Source organism: Pseudorca crassidens, chromosome 7 (genome assembly GCF_039906515.1).
Source record: "Pseudorca crassidens isolate mPseCra1 chromosome 7, mPseCra1.hap1, whole genome shotgun sequence".
Lineage (NCBI taxonomy): Eukaryota > Metazoa > Chordata > Mammalia > Artiodactyla > Delphinidae > Pseudorca > Pseudorca crassidens.
In genome coordinates this window covers 34424817-34447281 of record NC_090302.1, presented here as the reverse complement: position 1 = coordinate 34447281, position 22465 = coordinate 34424817, and the positions used below count along the sequence as shown (strand labels likewise).

Genomic DNA, 22465 nt, shown 5'->3' with positions numbered 1-22465 from the left:
AATAAGATACTAAAACATTCTCTCACACTATATACAAAAGTAAACTAAAAATGGTTTAAAGAACTAAATGTAAGAACTAAAACCTTAAAAGTCCTAGAAGAACATAGGCAGAATACTCTTTGACATAAATTGTAGCAATATTTGTTTGGATTTGTCTCCTAAGGCAAAAGAAATAAAAGCAAAAATTTTAAAATGGGACCTAATTAAACTTAAAAGCTTTTGCACAGCAACGAAATGAAAAGACAACCTACACAATGGGAGAAAATATTTGCAAATGATGTGACCAACAAGCAGTTAATATCCAAAGTATATAAACAGCTCATACAGTTCAATATCAAAAAAACAAACACCCCAATCAAAAAAGTGAACAGAAGACCTGAATAGACTTTTTTCCAAAGAGGATATGCAGTTGACCCCAGGCACATGAAAAGCTCAACATCACTAAGCATGAGGGAAATGCAAATCAAAGCTACAATGATGTACCATCTCACACCTGTCAAAGTGGCTATGGTCAAAAAGTCAGCACATAACCAGTGTTGGAGAGGACGTGGAGAAAAGGGAACCCTTGTACACTGTTGATGGGAATGTAAATTGGTGTAGCCATTATAGAAAACAGTATGGAGATTCCTTAAAAAACTAAAAATAGAATTACCATATGACCCAGCAACTCCTCTCCTGGGCATATGTCCAGAAAAAAAACAAAAACACTAATTTGAAAAGATACATGCACCCCAGTGTTCATAGCAGCACTATTTACAATAGCCAAGACACAGAAGCAACCCAAGTGCCCATCAACAGATGAATGGATAAAGATGATATGGTATATATATACAATGAAGTATTACTCAGCCATAAAAAGAATGAAATTCTGCTATTTACAGCAATGTGGATGGACCTAGAGAATATTATGCTTAGTGAAATAAGTCAAAGACAGGTACTATATAATATCACATTTATATGTGGGATCTAAAACATACTACACGTGAATATATCAGCAAAAGAGAAACAGGCTCAAAGTCAAAGATATAGAAAACAAACTTGTGGTTACCCAAGGGGAGAGAGGAGGGGGAGGGACAAATTAGGGGCATGGGATTAACAAACTATTATGTGTAAAATAGATAAGCAACAAGGATTTACTGTATAGCACAGGAAATTATCTTATTAGCCATTATCTTATAATAACTTATAATGGAGTATAATCTGCAAAAATACCGAATCACCATGCTGTACACCTGAAACTAATATAATATTGTAAGTTAAATATACTTCAATTTAAAAAAATAGTGATAATACTGAATCTGGCAAGGATACAGAGAAAATGGATCACTCATACATTGCTGTTGGGAATATAAAATTGTACAACCACAATAGAAAATAGTTGGGGAGTTTCCTTTTAAAAAAATAAAACATGATACCACTATATGACCCAGGAATTCCACATTTATCCCAGAGAAATGAAAACTTAGATTCACACAAAAACCTGTACACAAGTGTCCATAGTAACTTTATTCATAATAGGCCAAAACTGGCAAAAACGCAGATATCCTTCAGTAGTTGAAAGGTTCAGCAAACTGAATACATCCACACTACAGAATACCTCTCAGCAGTAAAAAGGAATGAACTATTGACACATGCAACAACGTCAGTGGATCTCAAGGGAATTATGCTGAGTGAAAGAAGCTAATCTCAAAAAGTTACATACTATGTGATTCTATTTATATAACATTCTTGAAATGACAAAATTATAGAGACAGAGAACAGAGAAGTAGTTGCCAAGTGTCGGGTTGGGGAAGGGTGAAGGGTGTGGCAATAAAGCGGTAGAAAGAGGGACCCTTGTAGTGATGGGATAGTTCTGGATATTGATTGTAGTGGTGGTTACATGGACCTATATGTGTAGTAAAATTGCACAGAACTATACACACACATGTGTATGTTTAAAACTGGTGGAATTTGAATAAGTTCTGGATTATACCAATGTCAGTTGCCTGGTTTTGATATTGTACTATGCAAGATGTTACCCTTGGGGGAAACTGGGTGAAGGGTACATGGGACTTCTATGTACATTTTTTGCAAATTCCCATGAATTTATAACTATTTCACAATAAAAGGTTAAAAATTGATAGCAAAATCTTTTTATATGGTTTTTGTTTTGAGAATTAATATAGTATATGCTTTTGTCTTTTGCCTTTCTCCATAAGAATTTTGAATTCCATATAGTTGAATGTCTTGTACATTATTGTACAATGATTTCTAGAACTACATACCTATTTGTCTTCATCTGTCTGACTTTGTATGGATTATATTTCAGACTATTTTAATTATACACTATTAAAGATGTTGTAAAACATCTTCATCAAATCTTTTTTTAAAGAGCATAATACAAATTGAAAGATACATTTAAAGAGAAATCTAAATACCATCTGGTGGCAGAGGTTATGGGCTGCCTTTCTAATTATAAAACCAAAGAAGTTGCTCTTACCAAAATAGAGCAATAGCAAAAGATTTTATTTCTAAACTTATGAAATATTAAGCAGTAATATTAAGTAGTATAAGTTATTATGAGCTTAAACTTTTTAGAGTCACCAAATCTTTAGAGTCACTAATGAAAGCTATAAATTATCTTCCCAGAAAAATTAATTTGTGCACATATACATGCATCTTTGTATACTAATGCAGGGAATACATGGGCCCCAGAAGCCCATTCTCAAAAACTCTGGTTAAGAACTCATGCCTGCTGGTTAACAAACTGGAAGGTTCTAGAAAAATAATAACTGATATTCTCTAATATTTTAGGTATCAATCTAAGTTTACCATGTGTCTACAGTAAAATAGAAAGAGGGGCCAAAAGTGAGGATGTACGATTGATTTATGGTTTCTCTGGGAAATGTTTATTTCTAAAAAAATACAATTCATGACCGTTGTATTTTGTTAAAATGATGAGATTATTAAAATTTGGTTTTTTAATGTATTTATGCATAAAACATAAATGAGTATGGCACTGAAGACCAGGGTTCCATTAGGCCTAGAATGAGAGAAGAAATTGCTGTATATATATTGTAGTGAGTAAGATCATGGACTTTGGGTATGAATAAAGGACTGTCTGGCATTAGCCAATGGGAACCATGATTGAAAAGGCATCTTTCAAGTATTAAGTTAAAGTAAATGAATGTAGGTTTCTGAGATCTTGTAGGTTTAAAAGTCATGTACTAAATATTTACAGGAAGCATTTTCTAAAATACATTTATTGCTTTCTTCTGATTACAAAAGTACTAATGTGTATGGTATAGACAATTTGCAAAGTAGAAGAAAGTAAAAGGAAGAAAAAAGTCACCTCTAATCCAGACATAAATGTAACCATTAAAAATTAACTTTCTACATTATTTATTTATATAAGTTTTAAAAAATACGTATTGGGTCATGATGTATATTACTATTTTATAACCTGTTTTGAAAGGCAATATATTGTGAACATTTTCCATATCATTAAGTACACATCTCTGTTATCATTTTTAGTGTCAGGCTAGTCCATTGTCCAGTCACTCATTGTTGAATATAAATGATTTTCACTATTGTAAGCAATACTACAATGAACATATTTGTAGAATGATCCTTGCATATATTCACAACTAGTTCCTTAGAATAAATTGGTAGAAATAGACTCTCTGGGTAAGAGGGTATACACACTAAGGCTTTACTAATTTGTGCTCTAAACAGATTATACCAGTTAGATTCTTCTAGAAGCATATGGGAGTGATAGTTTGCTTGTGCACTTGCCAACATTGGGCATCAGTGTTTTATTTGCTGCTCTAAAAGGTGAAAAAATGTACATATGTTTTAATTTCTATTTCTTTGATTTTGATTCTTAAGGAAGTTACATTTTTTCATATGTTTATTAGCCCATTTATAGATCTTTTGTAAATTACAGGTTTTTGTCTTTTGTTGCTTTTTCTTTCTAATTGGTAAAAATGATTTATAAATTAAGGATGTTGAGCCTTTTGTCCTGTAATATGTTGGCAATTTTACCAATGTTGGCAAGTTTGTTTAATTATGGTATTTTTGGTATACAAAAACTTTAAAATTTTCTATTTACATCTATTAATCTCTACCTTTATGGCTTCTGCCTACGGGTGTTATGCTTAGAAAAGCATTTCTACCCCCATATTATGTAGTATGTCTTCTGTTTTCTTTTAGAATTTTTATGGTTTCAGGTTTTGCATTTAAACCTTTAATTCATCCAGAATTAATTTTGTTGTTTAGCATGAGAGTAGGAATCCTGTTAGCCAGATGTCCTAATATCAATTATGACATAATCCTTTCTTTCCCTGCTGGTTTGAAACACTATCTCTATCAATACTAAATTGTTATAAATATATGACTCAGTTTCTGGGCTTTCCATTTGGAATCACTGATTACCTGTCTATTCTTTAGCAGTGCCAAACTACTCAGATTATTATAACTTTATAATAAGTGTTAATAACCTTTACTTTTTACTTGCTCCTCTCTCTGCCTCCTAATTTAGTTGGTTGCTTTTGTCATGTGCTTTTGTTAACACCTACTGCCCCTATTATAGCACTTAGTAGACTTTGTTCTTACATACAGATTCTGTCAGTTCATTAATTATCTGTTGTGTAACAGGTTATCACGAATTTAGCAGTTTACAGCACATACTTATTATCCTGTAGCTTCTGTGAGTTAGGAATCTCAGAACCACTCAGCTAGATCCTCTGCTTCAAAGTTTCTCATGAGGTTGCAATCAAGGTATCGGCCATGGCTGGGTCAGCTGAGCAGGAATCCCCTTCCAGGCTCACTCGTGTGGTTGTTAGTACAATCAATCCCTTTTGAGTTGTCCCTTAGTTCCGTCTGGCTATTGGCCAAAGACCACCTTCAATTTCTTGCCATATGGCCCTTCCTAACATGGCTATTTGCCTCATCGAAACCAGCAAGAGACAGATTATGCTAGCAAAGTGGAAATTAGAATCTTCTGTAATCTAATTATGTATAATCCCCTCAACCTTGAAGTATCCTATTGATTAGAAGCAAGTTACTCAAAGGGAGGGGATTACACAAGGTTGTGGATACCAGAGGGGAGAATCACTGGGGGCCATCTGCTAGCTGCTTGCTACAGTCACTTTTCTCAACTATACGTGTAGTCCATGAGAATAATGGTACCTTCCTCTTGTTTAATCATTGATCATTACCCTCTGACACAATGCCTGGCATGTAATAGTAGGTCCTTAAATAAATATTTGTGGGATAATAATGTGTCTCTAATAAGTGGCATATGTTTGAGTTGGGAGTTTTTTTTGTGGGGGGACAGTCTAAGTATTTCTTTTAAGAAACAAAATAATAAGTCTTTTATACTTACTGTTATAAAACTGGTTGGACCTCTATTATCTTATTAAGTTTGTTTTCACATGTCCCTGCGGTTTTCCTTTGAACATCTTTCTTTTGCTGTGTTGACAGTTTTCTTTCCTGTGCATTAGGCCTACCAATGTTTGCATGATAGCAGTCTCTGCTGTATCCTTGCTGTACTTTCACTCTTCGCGTATATCCCTCTGCTTTCTGCTAGAGCCCTCACAGCTGACTCAAAGCAGCGGAAGATTCCAGTTTACATTTTTAGGGCTCTGGTGCAAGGGAAAGGATTGCTGTCTCCCTGCCAGTTCTGCAGAAGTAGGAGCTGGATATGTTTTTGGCATCTTCTGTCATTACCCAGATGCATTAATACACAAGTGTGATGCTCTTATAATTGCAGAGCATCGTATACTAAGTAAGCTTTTGCTGGTAGCCTACAATCTGATAATTTCTTTTAGAATTAAAATATTTTGAGGAGATGTGCTTCATTTCAAAGAATTGATCTAATTTTTAGAGTATTCCATACTATTGAAAAATTGCGAAATAGGTGTACTGTCACTATCACCACTAGTCCTGTACCCACCGCTGGGCAAGATGTACTCTTTGATTCATTCAATCATCCTATTCATTCTTACAGCATTCACTCTCCCTTGCATGTACCAAGCACTGCCCTAGGCACAAGAAACACAAGTAATTAAGACACTTGGGGTCTAGTGAGGGAGACAGACATGAATACAAATTATTTCACTTTGTGGGTGGGGGGGGTATTTCTTTGTCCGCATATTTAGAAAATTTTTCTACATATATCCAGCACAATTCACATAAAAATTTTTTTGGTGAGGGTATGAGGTGGGAAATCTACATTTCTTTCCTAAGTAGTTAATTGAATTTTAATTTACCTTTTTTTTATACCTTAGGTTTAGCCCAAAGGCATCCCTTTCGCCACCTTTTCAGATGCATCTCTCAAGAACCTGTATTAAGGAAATGAGTGGTATGTTTTCTAAACATTATTTTCGTAATACATTATGGTTTCTGGAGCCTCAGAACCCCCCCAGAAATATCTAATGGTGGCTTTTGACATTTGTTCTCACCTTCTCCCACTTGGAATAAATCTCTCCTCCCCTCTTTTTTGATTTCTTTAAGTTATGAATTGAAGTGATCTAAAGAGAAAGTAATACCTCCAAGGATATCATTATTATTCTGACTTGAGGCCTTCCTCACACCAGACCTATTCTGTTTCACTTCCACGTGTTACCTACAGAGATATTTGTGTCCCTTATCACTCTCTTACACATTAGAGAGTAAGATTTAAAGCACATAAATAGGGGACTTCAACTCATAAAATAGTTCCAGATACTCTACCAGGTAAAATCTGGGCCCCTAAACTATGTGCATTGGCCACTAAGCATCTAAATAGGAATATAAATATATAAAATCCAAAAGGACTGTTAAGAAATCAATAGAAGACATAATAAAGTTGAAGAATCTGAAGATTAGAAGTGCACACACTCATCTTGTCTCCTCCAACCAAAGTGTAAATTCCCTGCTGTTAGACCAACCCAAGGGATACAGTATTTTCAGAAATTTTGCTGCATGAAATTTAAATGTGGTTTTAAATGATTTGCTGCTTTAAGTGTGATTCTTACTGAGTTGAAATCATTTTTTTTCCAAAGGAATGTATCTCCAGTATTTCTCATGGAAATTAATTGAACAATTTGATTTTTGTTTATATCAGTTACTTTTACATATGCATTTTCTGAAAAATGACTACTCAGTAAAGTCATATACCCTTTAGAGGCTGTAAATCCTTTACATTAGAATAAGCTTTTTCTGCAGAACCAGGAGGACTTGTTTCAGGAGGATTATGATTCACCCAGCAGCTGATTTACACACACTTATACATAACCTCTCCTACCTGCTGGCAGCCTAAATTACTTCCTTGATTTGTTTAACAAAAGGTGCAGAAGCTTAGCTGACTTCAGTGGCCCCACAGAGCAGGTGCATTTGCAAAGCCTCCAACTATATGTCAGCTGCTGACACTCTCTCTTTAAGGGAGGGACTGGCCAGTTCCAAGAAACTTATCTTTTCTTTCTTCCTGGTTCTTTTATATATCATTATTTGGGAAGAACTTTATAAATTAACTGTGCCTTTAATAGGAAATGTATGTGGACATCCTGGACCCTTCTGTTGGCTGAGCCAAACTAAGTCTCAGCAAGGGCAGGTCTCGTGCCCTATGGTGGGTAAAGGAGAGTCAGCATCCAGCCATACTCAAGGAACAGCTCTCCCTTTGGCTTCCTGGCATCCTCAAAGGCCAGCATCCCCAAACCAGCCTATGTGTCTCCACCAGCCAGTTTAAAAAATAAAATAAAATAAAAATTGTTGAATCCCAGCAGAAATGCTGTATGATTAAAATATGAACATATTTTGCTTATAGATGGTAATTTTTAAAATATTCTGATCTGTATCCCAGTGAAATTTAGAAAAGGTTTGGAATGAATTTCATAGTTCTTAAAATACCAGAAATATCAGCTATTGGGGACACTTAAATTTCTTTATTGCCTTAGGATGTTAACTCAGGCATTCTAAGTTTTAAATAAAAATAAATGTAAGAGAGCTAGCCAAAACTTTATAAATATTCGCTTATGAAAAATGAATGATTTGGATTGGAGAAATAAAAACAAATCATTAATAGTTATTTATGAGCACCAAACCTTTTATTTATGTTTATAAACTGAGCCTAGGATGATTATTACAGGTGGATCAATTTTTGAACTTTCATTTATTGCTAAATTATTTTTTCTCACTAATAAAGGGAAAAATTGGGCTTCCCTGGTGGCACAGTGGTTGAGAGTCTGCCTGCTGATGCAGGGGACACGGGTTCGTGCCCCTGTCCGGGAAGATCCCACATGCCGCGGAGTGGCTAGGCCTGTGAGCCATGGCCGCTGAGCCTGCGTGTCTGGAGCCTGTGCTCTGCAACGGGAGAGGCCACAACAGTGAGAGGCCCGCATACCACAAAAAAAAAAAAAAAAAAAAACCTGGACAATTATTTATTTTTTATAAAATGTTCTTTGATCTTACTATTAAGGCATTATCCTTAGGCTTTGTAAAATATAGCTTTAAATTTATCATTACATATATACCATTATTGTCTAAAATTTAACCTTTCTTAGTTGCAATTAGAAAATGATTGGTTAAATAATAAATTTCATTATTCTTTATGAGTTTAAATTAAACTATGACGAATCCTTGGAAAATAAAGGGGCTAGGTTCCCTCTCTGAGTGGCTGTTGACCTTCCTGGTTATTTCAGGGTTAAAACTTAGAATGAAATTGTCATGGTCCTGCTCTCCTAATCCTGCTCTCTTTGAAAGTCCCTTAACCCCCACAAGCCTGAAGTATAACAAAGCCTGAAGACACAAATACTAGGTAATGGGGATAATCTAAAATGTTAAGCATTCTGGTTAATTCTATCATATTTTTTAATTTAAAGATAATTTAAATCAGGCTGTTGAAAAACCAAATGTCACGCCTCCTGCCTCTTACACTTATAAAATGGATGAGGTTCAAAACCGCATAAAGGAAATACTAAACAAGCATAACAATGGCATTTGGATATCTAAGCTTCCACATTTTTACAAAGAATTATATAAAGAAGAGCTTAATCAAGGAATTTTACAACAGTTTGAACACTGGCCTCATATTTGCACGGTACGTTTCTTCTTATTCCTCCCTCCTGATGCCTCCTCCCTGCCCCACTTTCAGATTTTGAGTTGTTAGTAATATCACCTTTTATTTGGGGAGCACGAAGCTCTTTACATAATATTGCTTCATTAATCTTTATGACTAAGATTAACACATACTGGTTCTTATTTATAGGAGAAATATGTCACGGCTGAGGTCTGTGTGTGTTGTAATTGCTGTTTTTATAGATTTTAAGTTAGTTTTAAATGCATTTAATATGTGATAATATATATACCATTTTGTATTGAGCTGTTACCAATAGATATTGATGGCTTTGTAATTTTAATAACTTGAACTTAACTGGTAATAGAACGTTTTTTGTTAGCCTCAAATTTTATATTCTTGTTCCTGAGCATTTTTAAAGACATTCAGCTGAACAAATTTTAGTTATTTTGGCTAATTATTTATAGAATACATCTTAAAAAATTAATACAGGGTTCAGATTTAAACTATTCACAAATTTCTTTGGAGAAAAATATTGAAAAGTGAGCTGACATCTATTTCCATGCCTCTTCCTATTTGAAAATCTATTATAATAAAACGATGGCTCAGAGTAGTTTATTAGAAATCTTTTAGTTCATCCAGAGATAGAGACAACTAGATTCTTAAAACAAAATAACTAATTTTTAGATGTTTCTTAATGTTTTTATTTACATAGAATATATTCAACAAAATAACTTTTAAATTAGCGGTTACTTGGTGCTTCTAAGCTTATAGAATTGAATATGCATGACAATTATTGCTTGGTAGAGGGCTTTCATTTCTTTAACTTAATATATATTTTGGCCCCCAACCCTGTTGGGCAGAGTGTGGGCCACTCTCTCTTATAAGCACCTGGCCTAAAGACAGCATGTATTTTTATAACCACTTCTTCCTCCAGGGCACTGACACCCACTCCAGTCCCATGGGCTTTCCAGTCAAGAGTCATCCATCCATCCATCTGTCTTATTTGTTCTTACATCATTTACTCTGCACCTGCAGGTACCATGCACTGCTTTAGGGGCTGAGACCACCTTAGGGCAATGTGATGTGCTGATGAATATACATACAGTGTGAAGTGGGAAAACAAGAAGAAATGTCAAACTCTGGAATTATGGCTGTTTCCCTACCTATAAAGTCAAGAATGATCATAAGAATGTTATCCCTGATTTATGTTGAATATGGGGTTTATTCTTGTAGTGGGAATTCCTAAGGTTGCTGTTCAATTCATTCCATTTTTACTCCTTTCTGAAAAGCATATTCTCACTGGATGCAGGTTTAGCAGCATTTGAGGACCCCCTCAGGTTTCCATAATCTTGAAGGGGACTTTTGAGGTTTCACCAGGCTGCTTGATTTGAAGGTTCAGGGCCTGGAGCTCCTTTTTGGAATGCATATGGTTCTTTTATTTTTTAAATCCATAGACATTCATGAACTTATGTCTTCAATGAACTTTAAGCCCTTTTATTGTGAATATACACATAAAACTCACTATTAAGCTTCGATAGAGAAATTATCTTTAGAGTAAAAGAATTTTAAATTAACTTCACAGATTCTTCTTAATGTATTATGTTTCTGGTCACTTTGTTTTACACTGCATGATAATTACTAGTATTTGTGTAGCTTAATTTATGACTTTTGGGGGGAAATTTTCATCCTCGCTTCTCTGCATATCTGCAAAGCCTCAAAATTTCTCTTGCTAAGACTGCAGGAGAGAGAGTACCTATCTCTTTGATGTTAAAACTTTATCTAAAATGGGTGGTTTCCTACTAAATTTCAGGTGCTAAAATGACTGATTTTTAATTTTTTGGTTGCTCATATGCATCTATGTTGCATGATTATTTTCTGTCCAGGCAGTGAGGGTGGAATGTGAAGCAGAAATGTAATATATCTTTCTTATCTCCATGCTGTTTCTCTCAATTTTGAGTAGGACTGTTTAGGTGCAATCACTATCAGTTGTCAGGTACGAGAATTTACTTAGTGAAGCATTGTGCCTAGGATGACAAAAACTGCCAGTTTTAATGACATCTGTTGATATTTTTCAAAACTTTTTTTAATAGCTCTGATTTTTTTTTTTAACAGCCTACTGGTAAACAGTTTCAAACTGTTACACCATGTTTATTTTTAGGCAGTTTTAAACAGTTACACCATGGTTAATTTCCCTTTCTTCTGACTTCTTGCTTTTCATCTTGCTGAAAAGCAGGAACACTGATAGCATGCCCAGGGCTGATTCTACTGCAAACAGGGTCAGACAGGTTAGAACACAGTGCAGAAATTTTAGGGTAAGAAAGACTTAGTAATGTGTATCTCCATGTTGTTGTGTAACTGAAGAAGAAATCTGAGTGCAGTGTACTTCTTTATTTAAAAAAAAAAAAAAAAAGTGCTTTTTCTCCCTCAGTCATGTAAAATGTCCCATATAAAAATATTGAAAACTAAAATTATAAATGAAATAAAAATCACCCATCATCCTACCTCCCAGAGATAATCACTTGCAGGATTTCCATTTTAATATAGGATGGGTAGCATCAGCTCAAGGGACCAAGTAAAAGCTCTGAAATTTTACCTTCATGAAGGTTTAATCAGGTATATGCTATAAGCCACTTTACAAGGTTGTTAGATGGTATTTTGATGCAGGCAGAAGGATGCTTTGAATCTGTTGTTCTTAACCTTTTGGATCTCTCTGACAACAAAATGTGGACTGAGAGTTTTGAAAGCTAAAGAGAATATAAAATCATATTAACAATGGTGACCCAGTTCCATAGTGTTCCTAGGCAACTTTCGAAGGAAATGGAACTTGTGCAGAAGCTGTCTTCAAAAGGCAAAGAGCCCAAGATGGCAGGCTTGACCAGTATCCTTGATGAAGGATACTGGCATCTAAGAATTGCCATTGAGTCCTAGGAGAAGGATAGCAACGTCTCTTGGCTGTTCTAAAGTGGTGGCCTTATTAATAATGTTCTCCTTAATTGTTGTATTTGGCTAGTATTTATAAAATGCTTCTGTGAGCCACCCACTGACCTGGGTGCTAAGAATAACAGTAAACAAGACAGACCTGGACCTTGCCCTTACGGAACTTACTGTCCAACAGGGAAAATAAACATTGAACAGATAAGGGCAAGCCTGCAATAGTTATGAAGGAGAAATGCAGGGTGCTAAGGAAACATGTAAACAGGAGGATGAGACGTAGTCTGATGAGTCAAGAAAAGCTTCCCAGAGGAGGTGTCTGTTACACTAAAACCTGAGAGGTGAGTTGAAGTAAGTTAGACAAAGGTGGGAATGCTGGGGAAAAGGCACCTCAGACAAAAGAAACAGCTTGTGCCAAAGCCTGAGACAGAAAAACATGGCTTTTTCAGAAAATTGTAAGAAATTCAATAAGAAGACAGTGGCTCAAGAAGAAACTCAAGAGGCAAATGGGCCAATTCACTTTATTAAAGAGTCATAATTTGTTGGAAACTTAGCGGGTTCCTGCCATGAGGTCACACAGAATCCAGAGCCTCTGGCCGACTTCAGTTTCTAGTAAAATTTCAAATCTTGTGACAATTACTGTTGAACATGAGAGATTTTGTTGAAATCCTCCACTCTGAAACATGGGTGGAGAAACGTCTCCATTCCTACCTGAGACAGAATATCTGTCTTTAGTGCCTTACCTGAAGCTGTGTGGAGAGCTGGGTGGCTCGTTTAGAGCCAGACAGGAATAGATGCACTCAGCTGAGAAGGCTCTCTGACAGTAGCCTCAAAGACCTGTAGCGTAGGAGCATTGGGAGGCAACTTCAGGATAGTGGGAAACATTCTGAGTTCACCTGGAAGCACCTCAGGCCTTAATTACAAAACATAACATTTAGTGAATGAGAACATAAAATGTTGTAAATGAGAAAAAATACCTAATGACACTAATTATTCATGTTTTTATAAAAAGGTTTTACCGTTAGGCTGTATTTTATATGTCATTTTTCTGTCCATTAGAAATCACTGAGCTTTAAGTCATTTAGTCCTCTAATACCTCAGACTTTTAAGAATTCCTAAAGTTCTGGATTGCGTCAATATAGCAATTTCTGTAATATCAAAAGAGGCAACAGCAGTTCTGCCACTTACATATTTTTGTATGTTCAGGAATTTGTCTTAACTTTAATTGTGGTAATTAATTATATAAGATAAAGTACCTGTCAGCCCATGTAAAATGAATTGCCTCTTTTTTTAAAGCCTAGATATTTCTGGGTTAAAAACAAATTGAATTTCTAAGTAAGCGAACATAAGTGAAACAGCAGTGATACATCCTCAGGCTTCGTGGTGTTGATACAGTCTATGCAGCCATTCCAGCAGAAGCAGCAGTGAGAAGTAAAGCTAGGACTTGAAAGTACAGCCATAATATCTAATTGGAATCCAATTTCCTTTCTAACTTTTCATCAACAAAAAGAAATATGCAATGAACACGTTGGAACAGTTTTTAAATTCAATTTCAGTGACCATCTGAATAGAAGAAAGATAAAAGAGCACTGTGGCGAAATCAGAATAGGGCAGTAGGGGAGTAATGTGACATTGCTGTTCTGGAACTTGAAACAGAAAATTACCCATAAAGCCCAATAGTACAGTAGAAAGAGTTTGGACTTTGCAGTTAGGCTTTTGCCCTGGCCATTTCTTAGTGGTGTTACTTTCAGCATATAAATCTGGGCTTCAGTATGCTCTAAAATGTGACTGTTTCTTCCCATCTCTTAGGGTTGTTAGAATTAAGTTACACAAACTATAAACAGCTGCCAGTACAGTATAGAAACATAGCAGGTACATAGGGGACTTCCCTGGTGGTCCGGTGGTTAAGACTCCATGCTTTCAATGCCAGGGGCGTGGGTTTGATTCCTGGTTGGGGAACTAAGATCCCACATGCCGCACAGTGTGGCCAAAAAAAGAAAAAGAAAAGAAAAAAAGAAACATAGCAGGTATATAGGAAAAGACAGCTGTTATTTTTCCAGGAACAGTCTAGCTTAAATGCAAGCAAGTTAAAACCCACTGGTAATTTCCCCCCAAAAGTCATAAATCAAGCTACACAAATACTAGTAATTATCATGCAGTGTAAAACCAGAGGCATACCCAGCAAGCTCTACAGAGGAGCCTATCTCAATGAAAACAGAGGAAATGCTAAATAGGGCAGAACAAAAGTTTAAATTGAAAAATAAGAGCAGTGGATAAAGGAACTAAAACTCTTAGATGAAGTGAATTTCTGCCATCCTAGAGGAGCAGATCCTGCTCCCCGCAAAGGTAATGAGAAGCATATCTAGTACCTGCTTAGCTTAGAATGCACAGTGAAAGCCGCAGCTGCCAGCCAAGATCATGCCCAAAAGGTCTGCACACAGTTAACCAGGATAATGTCTTCCTGAAGGGGACCTGTGAACAAGGGCCTAACCTTGGGCCACACTGAAGGAAAATGGCTTGAAGTTTATCCAAACATAAATGGTTGTAGTCAGCATCAGTGTGAAGTCCTTACTAGGAAAGGGATGGGAGTGAAAGAGTATTAGCCTTGAAATACATAATGTCTATAAAACTACTTACCCAAGATGGTGGAGAAAGAGTTTCTCTGGATAGGTGGTTTGTGAACAGACAGGGTACCATCTACAAGGAACTTTTTTTTTTCTTTTTTTTTTTTAGTGTACGCGGGCCTTTTACTGTTGTGGCCTCTCCCGTTGCGGAGCACAGGCTCCGGACGTGCAGGCTCCGGACGCGCAGGCTCAGCGGCCATGGCTCACGGGCCCAGCCACTCCGTGGCATGTGGGATCTTCCCGGACCGGGGCACGAACCCGTGTCCCCTGCATCGTCAGGCGGACTCTCAACCACTGCGCCACCAGGGAAGCCCTACAAGGAACTTTTTACCTTTACCTTTGATTAAACCTCTGTGGAATATGCCACAAACACCTGTACTTTCTTAAACAGAAGCGACTAAAAATTATAACCCTTTCTGAATAATCTTGGGCGTAGCATGAACTGCTGCAGAGAGGGTGGCAGTTGTAGGTGGTCTGGAACACTGAATTGGGTGTTAGCTCATCTCAGTGTATTATCCTGCATGCAGTATAAGCCTCACCCACTACCCTTAGAGGCTTCAGATCTGAACCTATCAGTTTGTCTTCACTGTGGCCCAGTCAGGCCATTGGGGACCATTTCCTCATCTCTTTCTCAGTTGTCTAACTTTCCCAGCACTTCTCAGCATTAACACAAAAAGACTGAGCTCTGTAGAAGGTCATCAACCAGTCTTTCTTTCTGTGAACTTGCTAATCATAGGGTGCAAGCTTCTGACTCTTTGATGTTGTAGTTGTTGCTAGGTACCCAGAGGTCTTTACTGCCTGCTGAAATTGAGTTTTTTAATTGGTTTGTTTTTGAGTTCCAAGCCACTGCTAATAGTTGGAGTGCTGGAAGGCAGGTCTCCAGGTAAACGTGATTTTACCATACTGTCTGAGGTTGGTATTGGGTGGTGAACATATAAAATGAAATTTAGAATGTAATTTAAAGCTTCAACACAAAAAACTACTACCCAATGGAAACAAAACTGTGTCTGAATGACACCCATACAACTGCTTTGAAACTTTTTGATTTAATTGGACAATACCAATTCTGTTACAGAATCCCAAAGAAAATTCTAATTCCATAAGAAACAGTAAGTTTACCTCAGCAGCCTATGCTGCAGAGTTAGCAGGTGAGCCTTCATAGACTCAAATGAGTTTGGCTTCAAGAACTTTACAGAACAGGTAAATTAGGAAGAAGTAAAGACCTCTTAGAATTAAGAAGACAATTTCTAGGCATATAGCATGAAGACTTCTATTTGTGTGAACTTACAGGGCTCCTGAAGAAGTTGATATTTTAAGTCCTTGAGTCTCACATCTACCAAACCTAATCTGTCAACTCCAAACTTACAAAAACTCAGAGGGATGTGAGAGAAGTATCTCATTCAAGTTGTGATTCCAAATGAGGCAGAAATCAAGCTAAATATAATGAACTTGTGGGAATAGAAGGTTTAAGGCATGTTAGATACTAGAATCTTCTGATGATCACCAGAGGAGATGGCTTGAACTCCATGGTGTAAGGAGTTAATCCTTTAGGTTACTACCTGTCTCTGCTGTTGGGAGGTGGAGGTAAGGACCCATACATAGTAAATCTATGGAGTTCCAGGTCATGCCAGTTTCCAGTCATTGGACTGGCGATTTTTTGGGTGAATATCTAAAACCAAACACAAAACTGAAGAGCCACAAAACAATGAAGCCGTGGAAGAAAATGGCAGGATTATGATCCTGAGTCTTCTCCTATAGAGCAGGAGGCCTTTTGACCCCCTTCTCAGGTATGTACCTGAATCAATTAGACTACAGGAACTATTGGGTTGGCCAAAAAGTGCCTTCGGTTTTTAAGTAAAAATAAAAGACACACTTTTCATTTTCACCAAGAACTTTATTGAACAACGTACTCACCCTTTTGTTCCACTACTTTCTGCCATTTTTCAGGCAACTTCATAATTCCATCTTCCCAAGATTTTTTATCTTTTTGAGCAAAGAACAGTTCCAGGTGCCTTTTACAGTCTTCCAGGGAATTGAAATTTTTTCCATTAAGAAAATTTTGTAAAGACCTAAACGGAAATCCGAAGGTGCAATAATATCTGGTGAATACGGTGGATGAATCAGAACTTCCCAGCCAAGCTGTAACAGTTTTTGCCTGGTCGTCAAAGAAACATGCGGTCTCACTTTATCCTGATGGAAGATTATGCATTTTCTGTTGACTCATTCTGGACGCTTTTTGTCAAGTGCTGGTTTCAGTTGGTCTAATTGGGAGCAGTACTTGTTGGAATTAATCGTTTGGTTTTCCTGAAGGAGCTTATAACAGAGGACTCCCTTCCAATCCTACCATATACACAACATCACCTTCTTTGGATGAAGACCAGCCTTTGGTTGGTGGTGGCTCATTTTGCTTGCCCCATGATCTCTTCCGTTCCACGTTATTGTACAATATCCACTTTCCATCGCCCGTCACAATTTGTTTTAAAAAACAGAACATTTTCATTACGTTTAAGTAGAGAATCAAATGTGGAAATATGGTCAAGGTTTTTTTCGCTTAACTTATGTGGAACCCAAACATCAAAGCGATTCACATAACCAAGAAGGTGCAAATGATTTTCAATGCTTTATTTGGATATTTGAGTATGTTGGCTATCTCCTGCGTGGTATAACGTTGATTATTCTCAATGAATGTCTCGATTTGATCACTATCAACTTCAACTGGTCTACCCGACCATGGAGCATCGTCCAGCGAGAAGTCTCTAGCACAAAACTTCGCAAACCACTTTTTAAAATTTATTTATTTATTTTTGACTGTGTTGGGTCTTCATTGCTGCGCACGAGCTTTCTCTAGTTGCGGCGAGTAGGGGCTACTCTTCATTGCAGTGCGTGGGCTTCTCACTGTGGTGGCTTCTCCTGTTGCGCAGGATGGGCTCTAGGCACGTGGGCTTCAGTAGTTGTGGCTCACGGGCTCTAGAGCACAGGCTTAGTAGTTGTGGCTCACAGGCATAGTTGCTCTGCAGCATGTGGGATCTTCCCGGACTAGGGCTCGAACCCATGTCCCCTGCATTGGCAGGCAGATTCTTAACCACTGAGCCACCAGGGAAGCCCCGCAAACCACTTTTGATATGTTCGATCAGTCACAGCACCTTCTCCATACCCTGCACAAACCTTATTTTTGCGTTTCAGTTGCATTTTTACCTTTCTTTAAATAATAAAGCATGATATGTGGAAAATGTTGCTTTTTTCTTTCATCTTCAGTATTAAAATGGCTACACAAAAATTCACCAGTTTTGATAAGTCTTTTTTTAAATGCACACTGATATGACGACTGTCACAATACAATCTAACAAAATCGTTTCAGTTGAAGTTAAAAACAACTAAGTGCTACTAGAACCATCTTTCGGAAAAAAACGAACGAACCTTTTGGCCAACCCAATAGAAGTTGTAAAAGCACCCTCCTGAAAGATCCAACTGGAATGATTAGCAGCTGATTATCACACTAAGGAAATAATAAAAGCCATGTTTCAAGTAGCCATTGACTTACCTTGGTCATTTATGAAGGCCAGAAGACAGCTGTTCTGTTTTGGGGGATGAGACAAGAGAACAGCATGTAAATCTGGTTAGATGTACCAGAGCACAGTGAAGAGTGGACACCATACTGTAACCCACATTCCAGCAATTTCTTGCCTTTGGGAAGATTCTCATAGGCTGGGAATAGATATAGTAATAGGTGTTGTTTCTAAGCCCATTGACCAGAAAATTAAAAAGAAGACACATGTTCTGGAGGACAGATGGTGATCACATTGGAATGCCTGAGAAAAGCAAATTTTCACTTTCATGAAAAATTTAAAACAAAGAGTTTAAGTTGAAAAAAATTACATTTGTCTTAAATTACATATATTTTAAATTCTATACAATATGAGTTTCATGATCTTTTCCTTTGAATTGAGTAACCCTTCAGCTATTCTCCAAAGATTGGCTAATGACGTACGTGGACCAGGCATATTTTCCATGTCACTAAATTATCCATGAATAGTTGTCTAACATGTTGAAGAACATCTGCATCAACTCCAGTTAGTGTCAGGTTCTGTTCCTAAAGTCAGGCTTATGTTTAATCTTAGTAGATGCTAATTTGAATTTAAAGAGGCCAAATTACTAGAGAACAAAGTGGAATTAGGCACATAACTGGCCTATGAGATCAAGAAGAAGCCAGTAAAAATTGGAAAGTGGCTACAATTCAAGGAACTAGTCATTTGGGGATTGCTGGGGGCTGGGGTAGGGTATCTACTTTAAACAATGAAAATAAACTGCTGAGGAAACAAACCTGCCTTCTAGTTCAGATGATTATTTGGCCATTGTTTGTACTTTGAATAAACTCAGGCTTATTGGTCAAAAATCTACTTTATAGGCTGACTGGCAAAGCTTGATATAAATGCTACTGGCAAAGCTTGATATAAATGCTCCAGGCAAAGCCCTGGAAGCTTACTACTTCCAGGTGATCTTTAAGCATTATTCTGGAATAAAGGCCAGAAAAATGGGAATTCTTCTCTTGTCCTGACCAAATTCACATCAAGTGGACCTAATATTCATAACTTCTGTTAAGATAGTAATCCCCGGGCTTCCCTGGTGGCGCAGTGGTTGAGAGTCCGCCTGCCGATGCAGGGGACACGGGTTCGTGCCCCGGTCCGGGAGGATCCCACATGCCACGGAGCGGCTGGGCCCATGAGCCATGGCTGCTGAGCCTGCGCATCTGGAGCCTGTGCTCCGCAGTGGGAGAGGCCACAACAGTGAGAGGCCCGCATACAGCAAAAAAAAAAAAGAAAAAAGTAATCCCTAGTTAGAAGAACTCAGTGTGCTGGTCATGTTCAGAGGTCATGTTTAGAGGTTTGACAATTACATTGTTAGGTAATTGGTCCTGATTGCATCTAAAGCACGGGTAGGAATGGAAGCTTTGGGGCCAAGAGTGGGGGAGATTAGTAAACAAACATTGAAGTATCTCCTATTCCCAGTTAATTTATTGGAAAGAAAAGGATCATTAAACTGAAGAACTGTTGTCCTCTTTTGGGTTAGAAGAAGCCATGTGGACAGGTAGGACATGTGGCTTGTGAGAGTTATTTTAGATGAATAAGATGGACTATATTCCATTGAAATTAGCCTCTGCCATCCACTTCAGAGAAGGTGTTGCAAAGAGTTGAGAAGATGTTGCTAGGTGAAGACTGAAGAAGGGTTTTAAGATGGGCCCAGCAGGCTCAGCTGGCTTTGGATATGGAGGACTGCCATGTCTAAATCTAAAATTGTACTAACCGGGATTCTTTTTTTGTTTTTTTAACGTCTTTATTGGAATATAATTGCTTTACAATTGTGTTAGTTTCTGCTTTATAACAAAGTGAATCAGCTATACATATACATATATCCTCATATCTCCTCCCTCTTGCGTCTCCCTCGCACCTTCCCTATCCCACCCCTCTAGGTGGTCACAAAGCACCGAGCTGATCTCCCTGTGCTGTATGGCTGCTTCCCACTAGCTATCTATTTTACATTCGGTAGTGTATTTATCTCCATACCACTCTCTCACTTCCTCCCAGCTTACCCTTGCCCCTCCCCGTGTACTCAAGTCCATTCTCTACGTCTGCGTCTTTATTCCCGTCCTGCCCCTAGGTTCTTCAGAACGATTTTTTTAGATTCATTATGTATTTGTTAGCATACGATATTTGTTTTTCTCTTTCTGACTTACTTCACTCTGTATGACAGTCTCTACGTCCATCCACCTCACTACAAATAACTCAATTTTGTTTCTTTTTATGGCAGAGTAATATTCCATTGTATATACATGCCACATCTTTTTTATTCATTCATCTGTCAATGGACACTTAGGTTGCTTCCATGTCCTGGCTATTGTAAATAGAGCTGCAATGAACATTGTGGTACATGACCCTTTTTGAATTATGGTTTTCTCAGGGTATATGCCCAGTAGTGGGATTTCTGGGTCGAATGGCAGTTCTATTTTTACTTTTTTAAGGACCCTCCATAGTGGCTGTATCAATTTACATTCCCACCAACAGTGCAAGAGGGTTCCCTTTTCTCCACACCCTCTCCAGCATTTATTGTTTGTAGATTTTTTGATGATGGCCATTCTGACTGGTGTGAGGTGATACCTCATTGTACTTTTGATTTGTATTTCTCTAATGATTAGTGATTTTGAGCATCCTTTCATGTGTTTGTTAGCCGTCTGTATATCTTCTTTGAAGAAATGTCTATTTAGGTCTTCTGCCCATTTTTGGATTGGGTTGCTTGTTTCTTTGATATTGAGCTGCATGAGCTGCTTATAAATTTTGGAGATTAATCCTTTGTCAGTTGCTTCATTTGCAAATATTTTCTCCCAGTCTGAGGGTTGTCTTTTCATCTTGTTTATGTTTTCCTTTGCTGTGCAAAAGCTTTTAGGTTTCATTAGGTCCCATTTGTTTATTTTTGTTTTTATTTCCATTTCTCTAGGAGGTGGGTCAAAAAGGATATTGCTGTGATTTATGTCATAGAGTGTTCTGCCTATGTTTTCCTCTAAGAGTTTTTTATAGTGTCTGGCCTTATATTTAGGTCTTTAATCCATTTTGAGTTTATTTTTGTGTATGGTGTTAGGGAGTGTTCTAATTTCATTCTTTTACATGTAGCTGTCCAGCTTTCCCAGCACCACTTATTGAAGAGGCTACTAACTGGGATTCTGTATGACAAGTGAAAAACTTACATAGAAATAGAATTCTGTTTTATTTTTCCATTTTCTCAAAAAGTATATTTCTCAAATCTTTTCTGGATACCCAGTCTGTGTCCTTGTATCTTAAGTGTCTTAAAGCACAGTGAAGATAGGCATTTTAAGATTCCAGATTTTAAAATGTGAGTCTTTGGAGAGGTAGGCTAACCATTGAGAGCAAAATGAGGAGTGTCCCAAATGTTTGTGTTTCCAGCCTTAACATTAAGGACACAAATTGTGAATATCATATAAATACCATCCAGAGTGTCACACGGTGTCAGCAGGGTCAACTGTATTTATGTTCTCTCTTCCTAAGCATTATATAGAAAATTAGTAAATGAAGTCAATGTTCTTTACTGACAAGCTACCCACCCAGCAACTTTAATATTCTATTCTTCTTGGGGAAGGGGGTACTTCTTGTAAGCTTGTATTATCACCTTAGTGGTCTGGATAGCCTCCTAAGGTCTTAAATTTCAGCTAAAGAATAGGTGAATAGGATCTGACAGAATAGAAGATTTCAGAGGGCTATGAGTACTAACTTCAGTCTAATCGGAAATTGAGAAATTCTTTTTGTAAAGGACCAAGTAATAAATATTTTAGGTTTTGCAGGCCAAGAGCTATGTGACTGTCACCCATAGTCTGGCACAACTACCCGACTCTGCCATTGTAGTGCAAAAGCAGCCATACGCACTACATAGAGAATGGCTGGGGGCCAATAAAACTTTGTTGATGCACACTGAATTTCATATCATTTTCATGTCACAAAGTAATTCTTTTGATTTTTTTTCAGCCATTTAAAAATAGAAAAACCATTCTTAGCTCATGGGCTATGGAAAAACAGGTGGCACACTGCATTGGGCTGCAGCCAGTGGTGTGCTGACCCCTGGTCTAGAAGTGGAAAGGCTTAGAACTTGGAAAAATGGTGCCATACATCAGTTTCTCTTTTCCTCCTTCTCTCATATTGAAGCCGTGCCTCTCTGGAATGTTATGAGAAGAAAAGTAGAAATTGGATGGTATACAACTGCTGGGCATTCTTAAGTCTTGTTCATTAGAGGGACAACACTTTTAGCTAACTTTCTACTGTAGTTGTTGGAAAATGTGTGCCTTACCTCTGGACTGACCTTCCTACATAAT

The 22465-nt window shown here is 37.4% G+C and overlaps 1 protein-coding gene across 3 annotated transcripts in view; it reads left to right on the top strand.

Moving 5' to 3' along the window:
• Positions 1–22465, top strand: part of TDRD7 (tudor domain containing 7) — an 89625-nt gene that overhangs the window by 33909 nt on the left and 33251 nt on the right. For all 3 annotated transcript variants that reach the window (XM_067743884.1, XM_067743885.1, XM_067743883.1), the window contains exons 5-6: positions 6270–6343; positions 8841–9058. In XM_067743884.1, coding sequence (XP_067599985.1) covers positions 6270–6343; positions 8841–9058 — 292 coding nt within the window. The remainder of the gene's footprint in view (positions 1–6269; positions 6344–8840; positions 9059–22465) is intronic.